At 38.9% G+C, this 23,449-nt stretch overlaps 2 protein-coding genes across 2 annotated transcripts; one reads left to right on the forward strand and one right to left on the reverse strand.

Annotated features, from left to right (window-relative positions):
• Window positions 1-17,858: 17,858 nt before the first annotated feature.
• Window positions 17,859-21,683, forward strand: ebna1bp2 (EBNA1 binding protein 2). Its single transcript, XM_079220454.1, has 9 exons — window positions 17,859-18,008; window positions 18,516-18,599; window positions 18,743-18,915; window positions 19,257-19,380; window positions 19,733-19,822; window positions 20,077-20,152; window positions 20,358-20,445; window positions 20,559-20,733; window positions 20,859-21,683. The coding sequence occupies exons 1-9, from the start codon at window positions 17,913-17,915 to the stop codon at window positions 20,904-20,906; spliced, it is 954 nt and encodes a 317-aa protein (XP_079076580.1). The 5' UTR covers window positions 17,859-17,912; the 3' UTR covers window positions 20,907-21,683.
• Window positions 21,684-21,723: 40 nt separating this feature from the next.
• cfap144 (cilia and flagella associated protein 144) lies at window positions 21,724-22,742 on the reverse strand (the record flags this gene model as incomplete). The annotated part of the gene is made up of 4 exons (XM_079221558.1): window positions 21,724-21,819; window positions 22,049-22,152; window positions 22,458-22,517; window positions 22,622-22,742. 4 exons carry the CDS (start codon window positions 22,740-22,742, stop codon window positions 21,724-21,726), a joined length of 381 nt encoding a protein of 126 aa, XP_079077684.1.
• Window positions 22,743-23,449: the final 707 nt, after the last annotated feature.

Raw genomic sequence — 23,449 nt, forward strand, 5'->3', positions numbered from 1 at the left:
CCTCCTGTTCTTTCATCCAGCGCTCTGTGTTGACTCCAGGCTCTTTTTTAATGAGATCACATGTTGTTTTTAGCCTGGCTTGTTTTTAAGTGTTCAATCTGGAAAGTATATTTGGGGTGGAGAGTGACAGAGTGTAAGTCACTTCAGATGCCCTGCCATGATCTATCTTTGGTCTTTAGATTAGTTACAACATATCAGTATGAGCAAATTGGCACAGGGGGTCAAGCGTGGAGGGTGTATTGATCCACTTCAATGGCAATAACTTAAATAGAGCATTGACACACGTCCTCTCTTTGTGGGTTATGTGTATAGTGGTGTATGTAATTTGATGTTGAACGGTGCTACAGACTATGTTGTGCACTTTATAACTGTGGGCCATCTTGCTGGTGCAAAGGTTAGGGTGGGACACAACATTTTACTTCCTTGTTTTTATTGTGGGTATAATTGTCGACTCATTCGTTCGGGAAAGTCTAGAACATACAATTGTTATATTGCTGCTGGGGGGAAAGTTTCACCATAGCCCGCGTATAACTTTGTCCTAATTAAGAATATATGTGTTTGGAGGTTAATGCTTCTGAATATACATTATTGTCGGCTAATGGACTCATTAATTATGGTTTATTGTTCAGTTGTAGGTTAGAACATTACAGTGATTGGTAAATAAAATATGGATTTTTTTGAAAATTGTATCAATATCTATTGGAGGCTTCCAGCAATTCCTTACAAGCAATGGAGATTGCTTTTCATCTCAAAACTTTGGATGAATTTGAAGATATGTGAAGTTTGTGGTTGATAAAAAGAAAAAGTAACAAGAACACTAATAATGCAATATGACAAAATAAATAGAAATAAAACATCAGTCAATTGCAGATTAAACATATAGAAACACACCAAATAAACCAACGTTGTTACCCTTTGCCTTTGATTAAAAAAGACAAGAAAAAAGAGAATGTAAAGACACCAACACACACTGTGCTGTAGATAAACACATGTATGTGTTTAGTGAACTTTAGTTATTAAAGCATGTCTCAATAACGTTTGTATATATCACCACGTGATCCACGTTCAGTAAAAACTCACTAGGTTATGTACTGCCAAATATTAGAATACATTCGTATAATTCAGAAGGATAATAGCAATCATTTAATAATGTGTATTATTGTTGTTTTTCATGGGGATACATATATAATTTAGCACTTAAAATTATACCCCAACATAAGTTCAATTGGATGAAATGAAAAGGTGTTTGATTAGGAAAAGTTGGACCGGGGCAGTTCCGGTCTTTCTGTATCTTACCTGCGCACAGCTGCTCACACTCGGTCTCTTTAATCGTGCCGATCAATTTCCTTTTAAATCCTAATTTCCCAGCCACGTTTGCAAATTCCCAGTCCCAGAAACGTCGCATTCCTGCGTGCCTTCACCCTTTTCCAGATCAAAGTGTCCAGAAGCAAACGCGATCGGGAGCAGATGAAGGAGCTCCGCTTCCTGCCTCCGCTTCTCTGAAGCCTCTCGGTGTCTCTGCCTCTCCACCGGACGGACTTTCCCCGCGTAATGCAGGTGTGGCAGCGCGCGGCGACAGGGGACGTCGATGGGAGGGAAGTGAACAGAGAGTCGGTGGATCGACCTCCGCACCGCCGAGGGTCTCCGTGGGGGACCGCAGCACATGACACGCGGGGTGTGACAGCTCTTTTAAATAAAAGCCACACTGTGATTGTGATATCAGCTGATGAGCTGCAGGCGTTGTCTCTTTTTTCATAAAGCAGAAGTGGTTTAACCCATCCAGTCTCTCTAACGAGGAAAGACATATCATCGTAACGCCTATCAATATTGATTAATTGATATGATTTGAATAAAGTCATGATTGGGGTTGTTTCTGCTGTTTGTCACTTCACAGGCAAACTTTATTTGGGATTTTAAGATTGAAAGTTTTTTCTTGACCTTGAAAACAATATCAGTAGCTCTTCTGGAGCTTTTGATTATAGCATGATCATCTTCAGCAGATGGAGTTTGTCCTGTTAACATGGAAGTGTAGATGTAAATATAAATGTCCTCCTATGTGACTTGAAGCTTCTTCAAACCTTTGGGTTTCCAAAACTGACCAGCCTTTTAAGAAATAAGTTACAGATAATAGACTCATTTCATTATTAATGGCAACTTCATTCCAACTCCAACCAAGCTGTTTGACATTATGGAATTGTATTTATGATAATTTTGTAGAAATGTTCGCCACTTTGTTTTCATATTAATGGACACGAGTTGCAGAATGTATAGGGCTGCAATTTATTTGATTTTAATGTGTCTCTCTAAGGTCATTTTAAACACTTCTGACTCGTCCAGACTTGCACAAAAGTGTTTTTAATGGTTTGAGCAAAAATGCATGTGTTTGGGAGGTAGTGAGCATACGATTCAATAAATGAGACTTGGATATACTGCACATGTGTGTGAGTTTGTGAACCGATATCTTAATACAGTTTTTCTGTTTTCGTCAAGACTTTGCTTGTATTTTTTATTCGTCGTTCGCTTTGGAGACATGCGAGACAACAGTTTTCTTCAAGAATTCAAGGTAACACGTGGTAAGTGTTTGATATACAAATGGTAATTTTGTAGGTGAAGTAGACCATTAAGACCATTCTTGCTTATGAGCTGCATTACCTGCAGACGTCAGAGCAAAAATATGTGTGACTTCCAATTATTAGACTATGAGATATTACCGAATGTGTTTAGAAAACTAATATTTCCCATTCTTCCAACCATCGCTGACATTTGAATCACTGTTTTAGAAATATCAGTAATGTACACTGTCAATGAAAGATGTTTTGTAATGTAACTCAAAATAATGTATCTTCTGTAACCTCCTATCCTATGTAAAGCATCATGGCATCACCTTCTTAATCTTTCTTGGACTGCATATATTTTTGTTTTATTTACATTTAATACCTATTAATTGTTGCCCACCCATTTTACATTACATTTAAAATAATTTAATACATATTCATGCCACTGGATTTGTAAATCTGATACCACAGTGATACTCCAACATATTTGACTTGGCCAACATTAAGGGGAGAACATGTGTGTGTATAATACACAACAATGGTCCGAGGCAAGTTCCTTGTGGTATGCCACATAAACATGTGTGGAAGAAGAAAAAAAAGAGACATTCACATATGCATGGCTTTCTATGGTTTATTAAATAAGATTTCATTCAATTGATAGCATTCATGAAGCCAAAATTAATATATTTTTTTCAGTAGAATTGTTATTGTTATTAAATCAAACGGCAGTAAAATCAAATAGTATAGGGACATACATTTAGCTTAATCCAGGGCATCTGTCATATCAATGCAGTTTCTGCGAAATTATTTTTACCATGTTGAGCTTGAGAAGGATCTTCGTTTTCTACATTGTTAAATGCCCATCAACATTTCCTCAAGCCCTGAAAATAATGCTAACAAAGGGGTTGCTTCCGCTCACCAAATGTCCAAAACCCAACTGTGTGGACAGAAAAACAGCAAAGCTTCACAATTAGGAGGCTGGAATGAGGAAATGCTTGACAAATAAAATGTCCCTCTCTCTTTTATATATATATATATATATATATGTTGATTCTGGATCATATTCAGAATTGTCCTGCCCTTTTCAGCAGGCTTCCTCCTCCACCACTTCATCAGGTTCGATATTTTCATACTCATATGGGCCACGATCCAAAATTAGATTAAGTGCTTCATTCACAGTTAGTCACTTGAACATTGTGGTGCTACCACAGAATGGCATGTGCAAACAGAAAGGTATTATTTATAGACCAAAGCTTACAAGAAGTGATCAGTGTAGTTGCGTTGGATATTGTGTACGTGGGAGAGTGAATGTGGGACTGTAGCTGGATGAAATAGCTCTGTTTTTATTCATTCAATATAAATATGGAGTGCATATAGTATGTAATCCATTTAAACTTTAGAGAAGAAATGCCTTCACAGTTAATTGTTCGTTCTCATAAATAGCCTCCCTGTGGCGTAACACATTGATCATGCATCTCTGACACAATGGCTGTTATCGATTGATTTGGTTTGGCTATACCAAGAGCACCTCACATCTATTTGCCTCCCCAGTTTATGCATCCATCTAAACCCATAAAGTAGATACAGATATGTTTTTATTTTTCCCAAAGTGAAAAGGAGCAAGGCTCCAACATTGCCAGGATGAAGGGTATCAGTCCCATAGATACAAAATACTGTGATGTGTTTAGATCTACTATATGAGTGCAGTATTTTAACCCTACACCATCCTGAGCTTTTCCTTTATTTTTATATATATATATATATATATATATATATATATATATATATGTGTGTGTGTTGTCTTTGATACAGTGGACAATGGTTCATTTGTAAAAAATAAATAAAAAATTAGCTGTTAAATAAATAATTTGAAAGAACACCCATTTAGGCTAAAGGTTTATCCTGTCTGACAGCGAGGGTGGGTTTGTGACTTTTGCAAAAAGCTCATCCTACACAGTGAGGTAACTCATTGGTGATAACAGACAGCTCCACCGGGTGCTTTATACTTCAACAGAACTGCTTGTCGAATGGTAGAACATCTTAAACCCCCTTCCCTCACACCTTTCCTACATCAGAATGGACAATCTGAAATCCACACCCACCTCTGGTGATGTGCCATCTGTGTGGATGTGACACAGTTTAGGGTTTTCACTTCCCTCACCAGCTTCCTTTTTTAATTATTATACACGCTATACACTCCATTTTTGTTTGTGCAAACAAGCGCAACACTTCCGTTTTCCAGGTGAAACTGCCTCTAAATGTGCGTCTCCCTCTTCTCTATGACGGCAGGATGAGGAGCCTGCTTATCAGTGTGGCCGTGAGCAACCGCTTTAAACACTGTTGCCTTTTGATATGGTTGCCAAAAAGATGTTGTTCAAACTAGTTCTTTAAATAAATAAAAAACTCCTGTAGTCTCTCGTTCTGTGTTTCCGATAACAGTTCACTGGCATGCTATGATTAAATGTCTGATTTCTGCAAACTCACTCAGCAAACTCACTCAGGGAGGTACAGGTGAGGGGGTGACTGATAAAACACGAACACAGTCTATCATTTGGTAACATTAGCAGCTGACATATTTCTTTATTTTTCTCTTTTTCCACATATTTTCCCAGTTGAATTACGTGGTCCCCTATAGAACTAGTCAACAATAAATGAATTTAAAGTGGCTGCCATCAATTGGCCCCAAAGAGGGAAGCTAAAAGCTCAGCAGGAAGTAAAAGGTTTATACTGATGTATTCTCACGGCGGTATATTTAATTCAAAGTGAAATTAATTTGCAAAAAGGTCATGTTTTCTTTCAAATAATTCACACACAACGGACCATGCACTGGTTAGGCAGCAGACTACACACAAGCGTCATCAGTTTTGCACATTATATAAATGATTGCATGTTACCTTTTGGTCCAGTTCACTTGTTCATTCTGTGAACACATCATGTCAAGATACATCATTGATGTAGATAGTGATGATGATTGTTGATTTCTTTAATACAAACCTTAAAAGACCATTCAAATATAGTCACTATCTTTTGAATAGAACCTTGATAATTAATAAAGCAGTGGGATGTTTAATATGCAAAATAATGTACATTGAAACACAAGGCAGATTTGTTTTAAATGTTATAACAATTGATTCATATAGATCAAGAATAACTTTTCACTGTCACCTAGACATTGCCAAGAGACATTGTGTAAGTCTCAACTTGTTTTTCATTATGTTCTTCTTCAGAGCCACCATGTTTCTCTCCAGGTGCTCCCTGTGGCAGCAAAACTCCATCTGTGTTTTATATACGTCTCACTCCATCTGGGAGGAAAGGGGAATGTTGTACTGCAATCTGTTACTAGTGGTGACACGGCTGTGAGAAAACATGCATTGTCTCCTATATAAGGGGGGGAAATGATCACGTTGCAGATGTAGATGGTAATCTGGAACTTTAAGAAAGTTGAAAGAATGTCCTGCACTGGAGGGTAATTTGGTTTATATTAACTTTGTTTCGGTGATAGATGGGAGAGGAAAAATTGGGAGATGACCTATGTTGCCACTGATATATGGAAGAGGTTAGTGATGCACGCAGGAATAAATATAGTCACTTCAATATCTCTTAATTTCACACATGAATGCACAGAGGCCCAGATTCACACCGACACACCTTCACACACCTTTCCATTTTTGGCCAGAGGAAATATGTATTGCACAAACAGACAGATGACACACACACACACACACACACACACACACACACACACACACACACACACACACACACACACACACACACACAAAATGGGCATTACATTGATTTACTTCTTGAAGGCTTAACTTAACCATAACTCACACACACCATTTGTTTTCATCAGTTAAAAAGGATATTGCATTGCAATATATCCTCTACCACAACCACCAAAATGCCTAAACCATAACCTAAACCTCAAACCAAGTTTCAACCTTACAATGGAATGATTAACATTGTGAAGTCTTGATTGTGTGTCTCTAAAAAGGAAGTGAGTCCTTACAACAATACAAATACACAGACACACACACACACAAACTCAAAACTCATAGATCAACACCACTGATACATACATAGACTCTTCATTTACCTCCACTCCCTGTTTGTAAATTAATCAAATGGACTGTGTTCTATATTTTCCAGGCTTTTATTGACATCTTAGATTTTACTTTTGAGTTTGTGTGTGTGTCTGTGTACGAGGCGGGCAATTTGCATGTTTCTCCATGACACAGGAAGGCAAGTAAATTGACTTTACATTGTCCAATCTGCCCCAATTTCCACATGCTGGATTAGAGACCAGGCCAAGACATCTCCATGCCCATATTGAGTCATAGTCATAGTGTCACCAACTGACAACAGGAAGTCAGCCATATGTGACAAAGATCATCTGATTTACATGAAATGTACATGGTGTGATCTACACATGACAGACAGCAACATCACATATAATTACAATAGGGTCCTCTCGGGACTGACTCTGTCAGTCGCTCTGACCCTAATTAGTTCTCTAGCGGCACATGGCGGACACAGGAAATGACATCTGACTGCACACAGTACGGTGATCCCAGACATGCACAACTTCCCGCCTGCAGGAGCAGTTATGAGCCGTGGGCTGCTGTTAAGAGCCCAGAGAGCTTCCTGTGGTTGAGTGTCTTGCTCAAGGAAAGTTCATCTATTGAATAGGAGCCGGGGGTTGAACCTCGCAGTTAAAGGACGACCCGCTCTATCCACTGAGCTCAAGCCGGCCCTATCCTGCCGCTTTAATATTAAAATGTATTCATCATCACTCAAATGTTTCTTTTTCTTCTATTGTATTTGTTTCCTTCTTTTGTTTTATTTTCCTCTGTGTGGGCTGTAAAGCACCTTAGACCAACTGTGTTGTGTGTAAAGGGATTTAGTTGATTTGATTAAGTTACAATGCAGATAGTTTTGTTTCATGTGGACTTGAGAAAAACTTTAAAGTGTCCAACAAAACTGACTCCACCGTCTGAAACTGTGTCATGATGTATCTGGCAAAGGAGTTTTAATCTGTGTATTCATCGTGTCTCTTGACGCAGTTCAAGAGGTTCAACAATTTTCTTCTTGAAAAACGCCAGCTCCCTCTTCTTTTATAATGAATCATAATCACACCTATCATGTAAGCAGGAATCAGCTTTAAGCATATCTATCCTTTGCAAGTTCAGATGTGTTTTTTGGTTCTACTTCGACAACGATGATAATGCTTTGATATGCCATGAAAGAGAATGAAGATCACTTCCATTTACCAACACAGCTCTCGGCAGGTCCAAATCCAGTGATGTGATCAAATGAAACCCAGTTGAAATATAAGCAGAGTGTTCAAATGTATTATAATTAGAGAGATCAACACACCAATGTGACAACAGAGCATGTGAACAGCAGCTGCTGCACTCAAAGCAAATCTTTATTCATGAATATGCGCTGAATGTACTCTGTCCTTCTGACACACACAAACACGCCAACAGAAATGCTTCCTCTTTGTATTCAAAACAGAAAGTCAAATTAATGTTTTCAACCAATTAGTTTTCAGATCCAGAGCCTCACTGTTAGTCTAATCTTTCAGTTATTCAGCATCTGTGACATTTAAACAAAAAACAACTGATCAATGACGTAAGGCTGTGCTGATGAAATATGGACTTGCTCTTTGCAGGGAGAGCAAATGGCAGACTATCACACACTCTGCTAAGACTGACAGCAGTGAGCTGTGTTACTGAGTGTCTAACTTCTTCAAAGCCTGTGATGAATAACGTTTTGGGACAATATTAATTAACTGTATTGAGCAAGGAGACAGAACGAGTCGCATTGCTTAAAGAGTTTGATCAAAGTGACTTCCTGATGCCAGAATCAATTTGACACTTTTCCGTCTTAATCTTCTCTCTCTCCTTTTGTTTCTAATCATTTCCCTGAAGTCAGATATCCTTTCGTTTTGCATACTAAAGATACAGTTTTGGAATATATTTGGTCACTTGTGTTTACACTATTTTGCTTACGTTTTGGCTTGCAAAGCTTAATAAATAAAGAGGGAGATAGGAATATTAATTAGTTTACAATAAATCCACAATGAACTTGGGAAAGTGCAGCAGAAATAGGACAAATTGTGCATGTATTGGTTTCCTCTTCTGTCTGCAAGGGCAGAGGCATTAATCGACGTTCTGGCCCCAGAGTTGAGCGTTTCCCACATTCTGCTGATTTTTTATCCACCAATCTGTGCCTTTCTGAATTAATTTATAATGAAAATGGATTTATTAATGTAAAGGAAAACGCTAATAAATATAGTGAAGGAAAGCTCTCATTCATTCTGAATTGCTTTCAAATATACATATCCTCCAGTAGATCAAGAGGAAAGAAGCTTCACTGCAGACAACACTTTTTACAAGTCAAAATAACTGAAGCACACTGACAAGCCCCCGTCTTCTCCGTGTCTGGCAGCAAGTATGAAATTTACATATTTTTGTCTTGAAGCTGTATTCCTTCCACAGTGTGCCACAGTTTATTGTAAAAATTGACTCGCCTAAGAATGTCTTCGGTTGTATTTAGCTACAATTTTACTTATCTTAAAATGTATGAAACTGGAAATGTGCAAGCCTACGCCCTTGTCTATCTGTATGTCTTTGTATTTGGGTTCTGATTGAGTGTGATCATTTACTACCCAGACTGCAGCTCAGTCACCTTGCCCGCTGTGATGCATGAGACTGCGGCTCATTCAGCACAAACAAGGAGGAGATTGTATATAGTATTTAGATAGGCCTGGGCAAATATAATTGATGCAAAGATGAACCGATGAGATTGGATGAGATAGTTCTTTCCAGTCATTTTAACATGAAATGACAACTTGCATTTCAAGCAGCTTCATCTGACAGACAAGAGATAAAAAAAATGCCACCATTATTATCATAGTGTTTGATTACTATTCTTTGTCGAGACAAAGGGAAACACAAAGCAAATAATCATCAAACACTCGTCAACCTCCAACTGTCTCTCTGTGCATTAGACATGTATATTATGGCAATACATAGACAGTGCCACAGCACTTTTAGAGATGTACATGCGAGAAACTTTTAATGAAAAGGCGTCATCTGTCTCAGGGATAGAGTCTGGAAGTGTCTCTCCAGACCGTCTGATATGTTTCTGTTCAGCCTTCATCTTGTCAGTTTCCACATTTCAATCCTTAGTGTTCTTCTTCAGGCTGCTGAACTGTAACATAGACAAAGCCAGTCAGAATGATTCAGCCCTTTACGTATGGCCTTACAAAACACATGATTTCAAGTCAAAATAATACCAGTAGCTCTGAAAAAGGGCTCCCTCAAGACTGCTGGGCTGAAAATAACATAATTTCCCTAATTTCATTCACTTCATCAGAACGTGATACTGTAATAACTTTTTTTTCCCTCGTATTTTAGGTCATATGTCTAGAACAAAGCTATTTTGGGAGTGCATTGATGTAAGCAGCAGACATGGTGACCATGGTAAGATATCTTCATTAGCACCACAGCTGGCACTGCAGCCTGACATTGACTGGAAGTGATAATTACTGATATAAATTTAACAAGTGGATTAATGTTAATTTACACTTAGTTACGTGTCTGAGCGTTCAAGTCTCAGGGGCCCAGATGCAACCTGCCTCTCTTGAAGTATGTGGATTTTATTTTCTCTCTGGCATGTTTTGTAGCTGCATGTTTTCTCGTGTGCTCATTCCATATACAAGAAATACACAAGCACATACACAAGCCTTTTTTCCGCAGGCACCAAAATGTTTATTCAGCAACTTTGCCAACAGAATCGGACAGATTCATCATTCTGTCTGCTTGTTTGGCAGAAAAGTCTCATCATATATATTTTGTTGTAATTTATTTCCAGTTTCAACTGTTGCCAAAGTTAGATTGATAGACAGTTGGACGCAGCTGTGTTCAGTTAGCCTGCTTAATTACACCTCTGCTCAGGTTGAAGTTGGGAGGAGTCCTGATTTAACAGGACAGTGAGGAAGATGTCAATCAAACATAGTCCTGAGAAGAAGTTTAATCAGGCGGCGCAAGTGAAAACACCTGTGTGAGTGTGTTGAGTCCTATAGTCCAAGACAAATTACAACAATCACATTTGTTCATATTCACATAACAAGCACAACAATTTCACAGCATGCCTACTGGGAACAATTTGCTAACTGCATGAAAACAATGTTAGTGAGCACATAATATACTGTAATTAGTGAGTGGTCCATAACCGTTTAGTTCAGATTATACACAGAAAACATCCAATTATGTCTCAGCTTTTGACAAAGACAGGAGAATGCACAATATCCGTTTGAGTATGTAACGCAACAGATACTCTGCAAGTGGTTTGAGTTATCAGCTGTGTGTATGAAATACAGATGGGGATTTTACCACATGCGCTGCATTTGTGATACAATGCTAAAGCTGGGAACCTGAAGATTAATTTGAGATGCATTTTAGCAATGTGTGTCAAGTTGTTCTAGTCATGAATCTGAAGTAAAAATGTGTATATTCATTAATTAATTAAATAAATGACCTTGGGTAATGTTGAAACAATTTCCGTTCAAATATATGGAGGTGAGAGGTCCAGAAACTCTGAATGAGGCCATTCCAGCTTTTCCTATAGCCAAAATTGTTAACAAGCTACATAGTACAAAAGCATGCCTTAGGTTGTCTAGTAGCATGTACCAGTATCTTCACCCTAGTTTGACAATTTTGCCCTCTTAAAGACAAAACATATGGTTAAAAAAGCTAAATTAACTAATAAATTAAGTTTCTTATAGGCCACAAGAGCACAATGATACACAATACATATTGTCAGAGGGTATAGTGTATAATTAGACACAAATACAGATAATCTACAGCAGCATTTATAGATAACATGAAAGAAAAATGTAAAGCCATACTGTAAAACAGCAGCAGAAGGAGTAAGAAGCTACAACTTACAAAAGGATGGGTAAAAAAATTATTTGCAGAGTGGGAATCAGAATATGGAGCAACAAGAGATAAATGAGAGAACAATGAGTCAGCGAGGAAGGCAATTATTTGGGAGGGGTGAACACGCTGAAGGGAGAAGAGTAGGCAGGGAGAGGACGACAGAGGAGAACAGAGAGAATGAAAAAAATGAGAGAGGGACAGATGCAAAGAAAGAAGGGAGATTGCCATGAGAGGGAAATGTCATTGTTTGCTGTCAGTTAGTGGTCCACATTCAGTATGAAATATACTGTATATTTAATTCTAATCTGCAATAAACACCACACACACACACACACACACACACACACACACACACACACACACACACACACACACACACACACACATACAGATAGTAGAAATGCCAAATGAATGAGGATGAAATGGGAGCAAAAATAAAACACACACACACACCCCAGGATTTGTGCAGCCCAGTGGGGTGTCAAAAACACGTGTGTATTTAATTTGCCACCAGAACATGCATTCAAATCCCCCAAAATCCTCATAAATGAAAGCAATCAATTAGCTGTTGTGAGAAAGTTAGACGAGCACAGAAGCCCTAAGTATGGCCAGATGGACTAACTGGCTGGCTGGCAGGAAGTAACAGACTGTACGCTTCTCTTTGATTGGCTCTAATTATGATCCACTGCCGTGCCTCCCAGAGAACTGCTGACATGGTGATGTGTCTTGGACGTGCCGGCGCACACACGTCTGTGGTGAATCCAGATTTTTTTGGAGGGAAAACAGGACAGGCTGAGTTTGTGTTGACGAGAAGATATGTGCCAACAGAAATATCTGCAGCAGTTGTATTTGTTCTGTACAGTGCCGTAGTTTCTCCTTTTAAAACAACTACTGTTTAAAGGCGCACAATTTTCTCGAGCTGAACAATTCCAAGGACACAAATTACAACAGCTTCCTCCCGGGCTGGCTCTGATGATCTATATGAACTACTGTGGAAAAATATTCTATTGACCGGAGACTTAAAGGTCCTTCTTCGACCTTGGAAACAGCAGTAAGTTAAGTTACATCAATTTGTCACGTAACTTGGGGAATGTAGTTACGTCACTTCCGTGGTTATTTTAACCCAAACTATAATATTTTCCTTCACCGAACTAAGAGTTTTGTTGTTAAACCTTGACTAAGTATTTCACAAAATATTCTTAAATAGTGCTGTATTTTGAGATATCAACGAACTACAGCGCATTAATTTGTGTAAGTATAGCTATGAATACTGTATGAAAAGAGCCAGCTTCTCTTTTAGCATCCATTCTCCTCATCTCTCCATCTTCCTATCATGTCCCCCTCTTCCTTTCTTTCCTCCACTTCATGCCAGGAATCTCCCCCTGCCTTCTCTTTTCAACCAACCTCTAATCAGATCAATTCATTATTTCATTCACAGGGATATAATAAGGTGATTATGCATGGGCCCCACGCTGCTCCTACCCATACTTGGACTCTCTCCCTCACACACACAGACACTGCCCCTTTAGCACTGATGGAAGTTGACGTTGCATTTCCCCTCAAAATTCAGTGGATGTCCTCCGTCGGAGAAAGCTGGCAACCTGGCGCTCCCCCGATTAATTTGTCTCTTCACTTCTATTCAGTGTCAGGATAGAGGACGCAGAAGGGAGAGGAGGAGTAGGAGAGAGGAAAGCAGGGAAGGAAGGCGCCTCTAAACGTTTAATTACAGTACACCAGGAGACCTCTTAAGATCAAATCTCAAAAGCTCCCCATAAATATGAATTTAAATAGGGATGACTTCCATTGCTTCAGCTGAGTAGCCACATCTGATCTATGATTATTTACCCACATGCAATACCTTTACATTCAGGGAATAGACCAAGTTTTGGAAGATTGGTGTGTTGGTCAACTTGCCGGTGGTGCACAGACAACCTAGTAATTGCTTCAATCTCATTTGTTTGTTTACTCGTCCTTAATCATTTTTATTTGAATAAACCACAGAATCCATTGTGTTTCTTATCATGGAAAAGGTGATATTGTTGTGTGGGCATGTTGTTTGCAACTCACTAGCTTGCAGCCTTTACCACTATCTTTTTGTTAAATGTTACCATTACTGATTTAAGGATCTCTTATCACGTCCACCTTCAGACGAGGAGGACACCATGTGCATACAATGAGAAGACACCCAGAACCTTTCACAGCCTTTCATACCAAACACCACCACTCTGCTAATTCATTTATTAAAGTAACCTTTAAATGCAGTTTATGAATGAAATGTGAGAAAGTAGGTCACATCTCTTGTCTCTTACATATATTTTTCAGTTGTCTTTTCAATCTATCAAACCACTTGAGTCCTTCACACTGTTTCCACCAATGGCACTGTAAAATCCTGAGGAAAATCCATCTCGAGAGGAGAGGAGAGGAGAGGAATAGTGTCAAAGTGCAGCAAAGGCACAAACAATTTACTCTTTACAAGTCTCGGGTGCTGGTTTTTAATAAAAAGAGATTTTTCCATCTGTATGTAGTAGCCTTAGAGTATATATTCTATAAAGCACAAACAGATTTTCAGCCAGGGAATCTGTAAAGTGGCACACAAAAAAGAAGACAATCTGGAGAACCGCTGATAAATAAAAATATAAAACTGTCTCTTGTGATTTAAGTCAATGCATAAATTACTTTTTAGATAAGAATTATACAAAGCATGTGTTTCGACTAATGACTTTTCACCCTTCCACCCTCCATGCAGTATGTCTAATTACCAGTCAGACGGGAGGAAGCCATTGGGATGCATGCCCATACCGGGACCATTTGCCCTTACTTTGACGGTGGCTCTGTGGACACGATTTCCACAAAGCACTTCATTATTGGGCAATCCTTCACCTGATGGTACATCTTGAATTATAAAGCCTTTTGATACATTGCCAAGGTATATTATGTGGTCACTATAAGGATATTTGGAAATGCGGTTTGGTGCTTCAATGACTCAGTATCTTTGCACAGATGCACTCTTTATGTCCTCACTCCAATCCAAATGTATGTACTGGCTGAATGGGAGATTTGAGAATGACATTTCCGACCCTAACACAATAGCTTTGCAGATTTTTAGTCCAGCATTTTGCTCTGACTCTGTTGGAGGCAACAAGCCATACAAGCTTAAGTGGTTTATATATACAAATATATAAACCACTTAAGTCTTTAATATGCAATGATAAATTGAGACCATTTTGCCTCTGACCTTTGAACAAGGAGCCGGTGCATCTCTATTCTGTTGGTTTGCAGAACATAGAGAAAGAACAACATGGTTGGTAATCATTCTGTAATATAGCCTTGCACAGAGAATATTCAAATAATTTCCATAATCAACAACGACAGGCATTGTGTGACATTTGTATTCATCATTGTGCTTGGCGGAGGTGGACATTGGATGCTCAATGGCTCTGTCCGGTCAAAGACAGCATTATGAGATGGAATGAACATCCACTCGAGACAGAAAAATAAGAAGAAAGTATCCTTTATTAATCCCCTTGGGGAAATTATTCTCTGCATTTAACCCATCCTTAGTAATTAAGGAGCAGTGTGCTGCCGTCGCCTGGGGAGCAACTTTTGGTTCAGTGTCTTGCTCAAGGACACTTCAACATGCAAACTGTGGGGCGACCGAGGATTGAACCGGCTACCTTGTGTTACAGGACGAGCACTCTCCCCAAAAGCTACAGCCGCCCCAGAACAGGACGGATCACTATAAAAGACCTAAAATCCCAGTAGTTTATTCCAGAATATTCTTTAACACATCACCAAAGCTTCTCAGGCTGATTGAGGGTCAAACACCGCGCTACACCACTGCTCCAACTGCCCCAACATTCATGACTGTGTTATTTTTTGTACCAACCTTCTGCAGCCAGGAATAACTCTTGGAGCTTGGCAGAGTGAATCCAACTTATTTTCAATCTGCTGTCAGGAAGCAGCCTTTCACGCTGAGATGAAAAGTGACAGAGAAAAGTGGACTCAATGGGCTGCATTACTATCTGGCTCAAGTAATTATGGTGACAGAAATGAAAATTATGGTATTTTTCCCTCTAAAGATGTCTTAGAGTGAGGATCTGACCACGCAGAGAATGGAGGAATTAAGGGTGGTGAAGTACAAATCGTAAATATTGATTTCCATTAGAATAGAGAGAAAGTCACTCTCAGTGGGATCAGTCAGTTCTGCTTTGAGGACTGGGAGGATAAGCCACTGAAAGAGACTGATGACATCTCAAATAAATAGTGGAACTCATCAGAGAGGTTCTTCAGTGATGAAGTGAAGTCTATCCTGCATCTGTCTGGTATTAGTGTTTGAGTCAGTTCTCCAACCCTCTAAGATGAATGAAATGTGTATGTTGTAATGTCAAACTAAATGTCTCTAACGTAAAAAAAGAAAGAAAGAAAGAAGAAGAGGGGATTTGGGCGTTAAGCAAACCCTTCACATTAAGTCTTGAAAAAAAAGTTACAACTTCCTAATGCCTATTCTCTACCACAATTAAATGTATATTATACTCACTGACTATTGACCCTTAAAATTAAAGTATTTCTTATTAAGTCTATCATATCCAATGCATGTCAGTGTAACCAATAAATCCTTTGGGAAAATTCCATGGGGAACATCTACTTTGAGAGCTGTGTCATGGTGCACTTAAAGCGGAAATGAGCCTGTCATTACGAAGACAGCTGCACACCTTGTGTTAGGTCAAGGTGCTCCTGTCCTTTCCAGAACACCACCATCAAAGAGAGGATGACTCAAACTGTCAATAACACAGATAAAATAGCGGCTGAGTGTGGAGCAGAAAGAAAGTATTGAAAATAATAATAATATATATATATATATCTTATGAAGTTATTTGATTGATTCATCGGAAACTGTAGATGGTGTGTCCTGTTCTCTACTCACATACATTCTGACATACAGTAACAGAAAGGATACCATAAAACACTGGTAAGCACAAGACACTTTACATTAGGCTAAATTAAAGACCAGATTGCAAGCATCTATTATATTTTTGTCAGTCTCACATGCATTTTGGCAGGGTATTTGTTTATTTTAAAAACATCCATTTGTCTCATTGGACTGCAAATATTGTAAACAAATAGAACAATGTAATCTGCAAAAAAATATTTTTATAACACCAACTGCAGCTGACTTCCTGCTATAATCAGTGATGATCTGTCAATGTAGTACATGGTTCAAATAAAGTCCTGCAGATGCTTTGCACGCTGGGCTTCAAACCTGTTCTCTGGAATTGCAGATAAGATAACAGACAGAGATAACCTAAATGACCTCTGATACACAGCATTGCTGGCCATTTTTTGTCCCGTGTTACATGATATGTAAATATAACGTTGGTTGGTATCCTATCCTATAACTATGTTTGATGAGATAATCAATTTGCAGCCACTGATTAAACACAGAATATACGGAAAATAAACCCTGTGAAATCTGTTCCGTCTCTCAGTGTTCAAATGAACAAAGGTAGAGGATTACAGAAATTGCTCTTAGTCATTAGCCCCTCCTGTCTTGATCGCTCATAGTGACAGTGGACTGCAGACATGTGTCAAAGTGACAGAAATCGATTTGGGGTGAGAGCTTTAGAAAAGTGATGTTGGAAGTTTCTTTCTTGATGAGAGGCCAAGTGTAACTGATGAGGCTTCATTTACACAATTTGACTAATACAGATTTAAAGTGGATTAAATGATCTGTCTGTCTGTCTGTCTAAATCATGCCAATAACCTTTATTGTCATGATTGTTGTTGATGTAGGTTTAACTATTGATGCAGCTACATTATTATTGACTAATATTGGACATTGACATAATAACCTCATCCTCTGCACTCCACCATAAATACTACTTAATGTTAAGCTTAGGCTATATCTAATATGCATAATTGACTGCATATATTATTATTTTTGCTACACTATACAATACTTTACTAAAATAAAATAAAGTTAAGTCCAAAGTGTAGAACATTTTTTTGAAATACTGTCAAGTTTGCAGTCCTTCGAGAACAGCAATAATAACAAATAACGTTATTAATTACATTTAGTCAAGGGGGGATTCCAATAAAATAAAAAGTAATGCGATGGTAAAGTTTCTGAAAATAACTAATAACGAGGTATTCATTATTAGAGAATAAGTAAAACAATTGACGCCACCATTGTTCCTGTATCATATGTTTTCCCCCAGCATGTAGGAACCTTTGACTCCAAACCTCCTTTCCGCCGGCGGACTGTTAGCACCGCACAACACTCAACCCCGCGGCTTCCGTCACTTCCTCCCCACGTGAAACGCGCAGTACATGTGAGGAGCAGCGCTCACGTTCATTTACAGCAGGTTGCTCCGCGTTTACAGGCCACTAGATCACATATTGTCATCTTATGATTATCGATAGCAGGACGATGGAGTCGGAAGACGAGGAGTCGCTGCTCGGACAAGAGTCCGAGGATGAGAACAGTGAATTATCAGACGATGAGGTGAGCGAGCAGTTGACATGCTAACATTAGCGAGCCAAAGCTAACAACCGTGAAACAACTGTGCCGAAAAGTTGTTGTTGATCGATACAAAATTGGAGATGAGACGGACTTTACACTTGTTTAATATGTATTTTACACATTCTTGTATTTACTATGCACATAACTATGCACTTAACACATAGCTAGTCGTTAACCTTATACTGTAAGCTTTTGCACATTCCCTGTGCCAAACTGTACTGGTCTGTCATTGTTTTTTAAACAGATATATTGTGCATATTGTTTTATATCTATTGCATATAGATATATGTTTCTATATTTAATGACTATTTGTTTGGCAAAACTGTGTGTGTGTGTGTGTGTGTGTGTATATGTGTATATATATGTATATGTGTATCTATATATGTGTGTATGTATATATGTGTATGTATATATGTGTATGTGTATGTATATATGTGTATCTCTCTAGAGAGAGAGAGAGAATACCTTAACTCATTTCGTTTTCTTCAGCTTCAAGAAGCGTTTGCAAAAGGGTTGTTGAAACCGGGGATGAACGTTTTGGTGGACCAACCCAAAAAGTTTGTCAACAATGTGGTGAGTCAATTTACAACAAGTTCAACCTTGAAATGTTACAATTCCTGTCTAGATTTATTTTATTTCTATGAGTTGTTAATAATGGCATCTACCAAATGTTGCTTATACGCTCTCTGGTGTGTTTTGCCTGTGTTGTGATGCAGGAGGGGTTGAAACATTCCCTCGCTGACCTCCGTAGAGACCTCTCCTGGGTGGAGAGGTTAGATATGACCAACCTGCCGGCTGAAGACGTTCTTTTCAAAGCTGAAGGGAAAGTTCCAACTATGAAAGCTGGAGATGTCAATGCAGATGATGATTTCCAGAGAGAGATGTTTTTGTGAGCGACCATACCGTGATGAAATGCATCTCTGTGTCTATTTACTGAATGTTTACCAATCTGAAACGCTTAGGTGGCACTATTATTGATATGTTCACATCATTGTCGACTGAATAATTTAGTGGCTTTTAAAAGCATTTGTTCTTTTATTTATTTGACATCTAATGTTTTTTGCCAGTATACATATGAAAAGTCAATGCAGTGTAATACTTGATACTGGTTGCAAAGGCATCAACACATGTGTGCTTTTGAGGATATATGAAGTTTTCTACACTAAAAAACATCTAAGCACAGGGTGCATATTTGAGCAATTCATGATACATCTGTTTGTTCATTTATAGCTACCGTCAAGCTCAAGCCACAGTTCTAGATGCATTGCCTCTCTTGAGCAAGCATGGCATAGCCACCAAGAGGCCGGACGATTACTTCGCAGAGATGGCCAAGTCCGATCAACAGATGCAGAAGGTGAGCTGTTTCTTGCATGTTACACTTGATTGACAGTTTTTTTTTTTGGGCAGTTTTGACAAAGCAAGTCCAAAGCTCACAATTAACAGTATAGCTGCAAGACCTAAAGCTTTTTCAAACCTGGATATATATATATATATATATATATATGTGTGTGTGTGTGTGTGTGTGTGTGTGTGTGTGTGTGTGTGTGTGTGTGTATAATGTATCTATCTTGAACTGAGTGGTGTGCTAAATATATTGACGTGTAGCCTGACATGTACGTGTCATGTTCTAATTATCGTAAGTACTGTATTCAGACTTTAATCTAAATATTAGTACAAACAAAGATGTTTTCTGTTCCTCTGTCCAGATCAGGAAGAAGCTGATCTCAAAGCAGCTGATAATGGAGAAGTCGGAGAAGGCCAAGAAACTGCGTGAGCAAAGGAAGTTTGGCAAAAAGGTTGGTCCTCATTTTAGAATATCACCACTCTAAGAAGTCTTGCTCTTGGGGTACAGCCTTTAAAGTCTCTTGTAGGCTATAGTTGCCCATGTGTGTTTAATAGAAATCTGCCTTTACACTTGTTACCATTTGTGTGTGGAAAGCCGACTCTAGACCAGCATCTTTTGGGCACTACTTTGCCAGACGCTATTACAGTAGATGCCACATTTCCTCTTCTGATGTGAAGAATAACATGATTTTGTAATGTGTGCTAGGTCCAAGTAGAAGTGATTCAGAAGAGACAGAAAGAGAAGAAGGCTATGATGACTGCTGTAAAGAAATACCAGAAAGGTGAGTGTTTTGGAACAGTTTTTTTATTCATACGTTTCACCTAATAAAAAATATTAGTTAATTATAGTGCATTGAGGAAAAAATTAACCTCTGTAAAATGTTGATGGTTATTAACATAGATTAACTGTATATGATTTTCCTCAAAGTATTAATGTGTGCGATTTCTTTTTAGATTGAGATTTAATTTTTCTGTTCACCCTCCAAGGAATGACAGACAAACTGGATTTCCTGGAAGGAGACAAGAAGAAGGGAAAAGACTCTAAGGCCTCCAACAAAGCTGCAGCTAAGAAGGGGTAAGATGTTATGTCAGCTGTTCACATTCCAATCATGAATAAATATCAAATGCAATAGCTTTGAACTTGTGTCATTTTCACAAAAAGCTAAACACTTTCTGTCATTTTGATAGCCCCAATGCAAAGAGGAAATACAAGGACCAGCGGTTTGGCTTTGGAGGCAAGAAGAGTGGAACGAAGTGGAACACCAAGGATAGCCACAATGATGTTTCCAGTTTCCGCGCTAAAGTGGCTAACTTAAAGGGCAGCAAGGGAGGGAAGAAAGGCGCCAAAGGAGGAAACCAAAATGTGAGTCACACTCGCACCTAAAACGCTGCTGACCGATCTAATAAATATTAAAACATTGTCAAAGGAAATTATAACGTTACGAGATTTACTGTGGAGAAGCTAATTTTTTCCACTTTGTCTTTCAGAAACGCCCGGGCAAGTCTGTGCGCAAGAAGATAAAGTCTCGCTCGTAAGAACTGACTGAGGCTAGCTGGACTTTGACCTTGTTTCTAAGCAGGATTTTTCTGCTCCTCAAGTCTCTCTACCAGGTGACATTTGGGAGAACATGGGCTTTTCTTCTAAACTTTTTGTATAACATGTCTTTAGTCAAATGTGTCTGGATCAATGTGGAAGACGCTTCAAGTCATACCCAGAGCGAGAGAGACATCTCGCGATATTGCTAAGGAGCCATTTGAAGGACATGACTGGTAGAAAGAGGTCTACCGTTGCAAAAAATGGTAAACCCAAGAGTGGACGACATAGAACTACCCACACCACACAATTGTTTTCCTAAAAGAGAGGATTTGAATGTTCAGAGAATGTCTTTATTAGTTGTTAGACCAATTTGTATTGTCTGTGGACATAATTCATTTTCCATATTGTATACTGTGGTTTTAAAGCCACTTTCTGTGAGTACTTCTCAATGTCTACACCGGCCTTGTTGCTGTCTACACTGAATGCTCTTGAGAGTTTGGCATATTCAGTTTTATTTTTTCTAACTGCTCCTTGACTCATTGATTCTCTCCCATGTGCCATGACATTTTATAATATTGAGCAGCTGTTATTTTTGCCCTTTCTCCTATTCATTAATATGATTAGTATGTCATAGGCAGGTGTGCGGTGTATAGACGTGGGCAAATATTGCCTCTGCAAGTGTTTTACTTTGCTAGCTAAGATTGGAATGCTAAAGAGCCGCTTCTGGAGATGACACCTGTACTTTTGTATAATAAACAAATACATCTGAACAAAGATTGCTTGCTGTTTGGAGTTTTACATTATTTCTTTCTTGCTCTAGTTCGTTGCACGCAGCGCCGATTCTTTGTATTTGGTGACGTCTGTGCCGATTCTGTAGAAATGGAATCTCCTGTCGCTCCAGTTTGATGAGATCTGAGAGGGAAATGAACAGAATAAACCTTTGAGTAAGATCTGGAAATAAAGATTTCAATGACCATTACACAAGACCAGAAAACACAGTCTCTGTGTTTTGATGGTTGAAGTACATAATTAAATCCAGGTCCTCCAGCTAAAGCGAAGGCTCTATGCTCACAGAGCCGTCCTGATGTACTGCAGTTGTGCTATTAACTCTAATGAATTGTCAAAGCAGTGCTTTCCTCACCTGTGGAGTTGACACCCATCCTATCTCCTGACTCTCCGTCTGTGGCATTGCATATTTCTTGTTGGGTTCCAGGTGGGCCTTGTGGAAGGCCTTGATGAAGTCGGCTGGAAAAAAAGGAAAATGTGCATGTTCTCAAACATTCATCATTTATAACTGCTTCATCGTGTTTGCGATCGCACGGGTCTGGAGTAATAATATCTAAATTGTCCAGAAAAGAAGAGCAAAGTGCCCCCCCCTTTTTTAGTATTTAGTTTATTAGGGCGGCTGTAGCTCATGGGGAGAAGGGTCATCCTCAAATGGTTCACGGTTCGATCCCTGTTCTCCTTACTGTATGCATATTGAGCAAAATGTCCCCACTGAGGTTAATAAAGGATTATAAAAAATATCAATAACTTGTATGTAAACTTACAGTTCTCTGCAATCACTTCCTTTGGTTTTCTAGACATAGGTTTGTCTGTCAAGATATGCACTAGCATGTTGAAGACACATGGTGAGAAAAACGTCATATACACAGTAAATATGACCAAGTATTAAAGTTAAAGTACACGTTGTGCAGAACCTGGTCGTACTTACGTTTCCGGTGTGGGTTGATGCTGAACTCCGTGTGCAGCTTCTGGTGTCTCTGCTCTTTCCGGATCGTCTCCACGTGGATTGAGTTTTGATGAACCACATCCAGTTTCTCCTTTCCTGCCATGTTAAAAACAAACCACCGCTGGTACAGAGAAATCGCAAAGCAAAGAGTCTTTCTGATAACGTGGGTGAGTATAAATGATGTTACCTAGCAACTGTAAACACTGCTTCGTGCTGCAGTAACGTGACTCGGCCACACGGTGGCGGGTCGCGCTCAGGTTTGGTCCTTGATGGAGAAGGAGATCAGAGGAACGAAGTACTTTTACTATAAAAACTGCATGATGAGTAAACGCTTAATTCATCATTTATATAGCACCATTTGTAAATGAAGTAAAATACAATGCTTCATAGCGTGCAGTTATTATAAAGGAACAAGGTTCCTGAAAGCTGCAGGTTTGCTGAGACCCTCAGCTCCTTTAAATCCAGATTGAAGACTTTTCTGTTTGCTGTTGCCTTTAATTGATCCAGATTCAAGGATATTAATCAATTTCTGCATCTAACTGCTGCATTTTATTTCTCAACTGCACTGCAACTTGTATTCATTTTGTTTGCTTTTTGACTGTTTTTTAATGTTTTAAAATGAATGTTCTTAATTGTTTTGAAATCTTGTTTTCGTCTGCATTATGTTTTTATGTGAAGCACTTTGAATCGCGTTGTTGTTGAAATGTGCTATACAAATACACTTGCCTTGCCTTAGCGAGCCATAGGACCAGAGAGAGACTTCTAAGGCCACTGCTGCCTCTGACCAAATATTACAGAGACAAACACAAA

Source organism: Taurulus bubalis (assembly GCF_910589615.1).
Source record: "Taurulus bubalis genome assembly, chromosome: 7".
NCBI lineage: Eukaryota > Metazoa > Chordata > Actinopteri > Perciformes > Cottidae > Taurulus > Taurulus bubalis.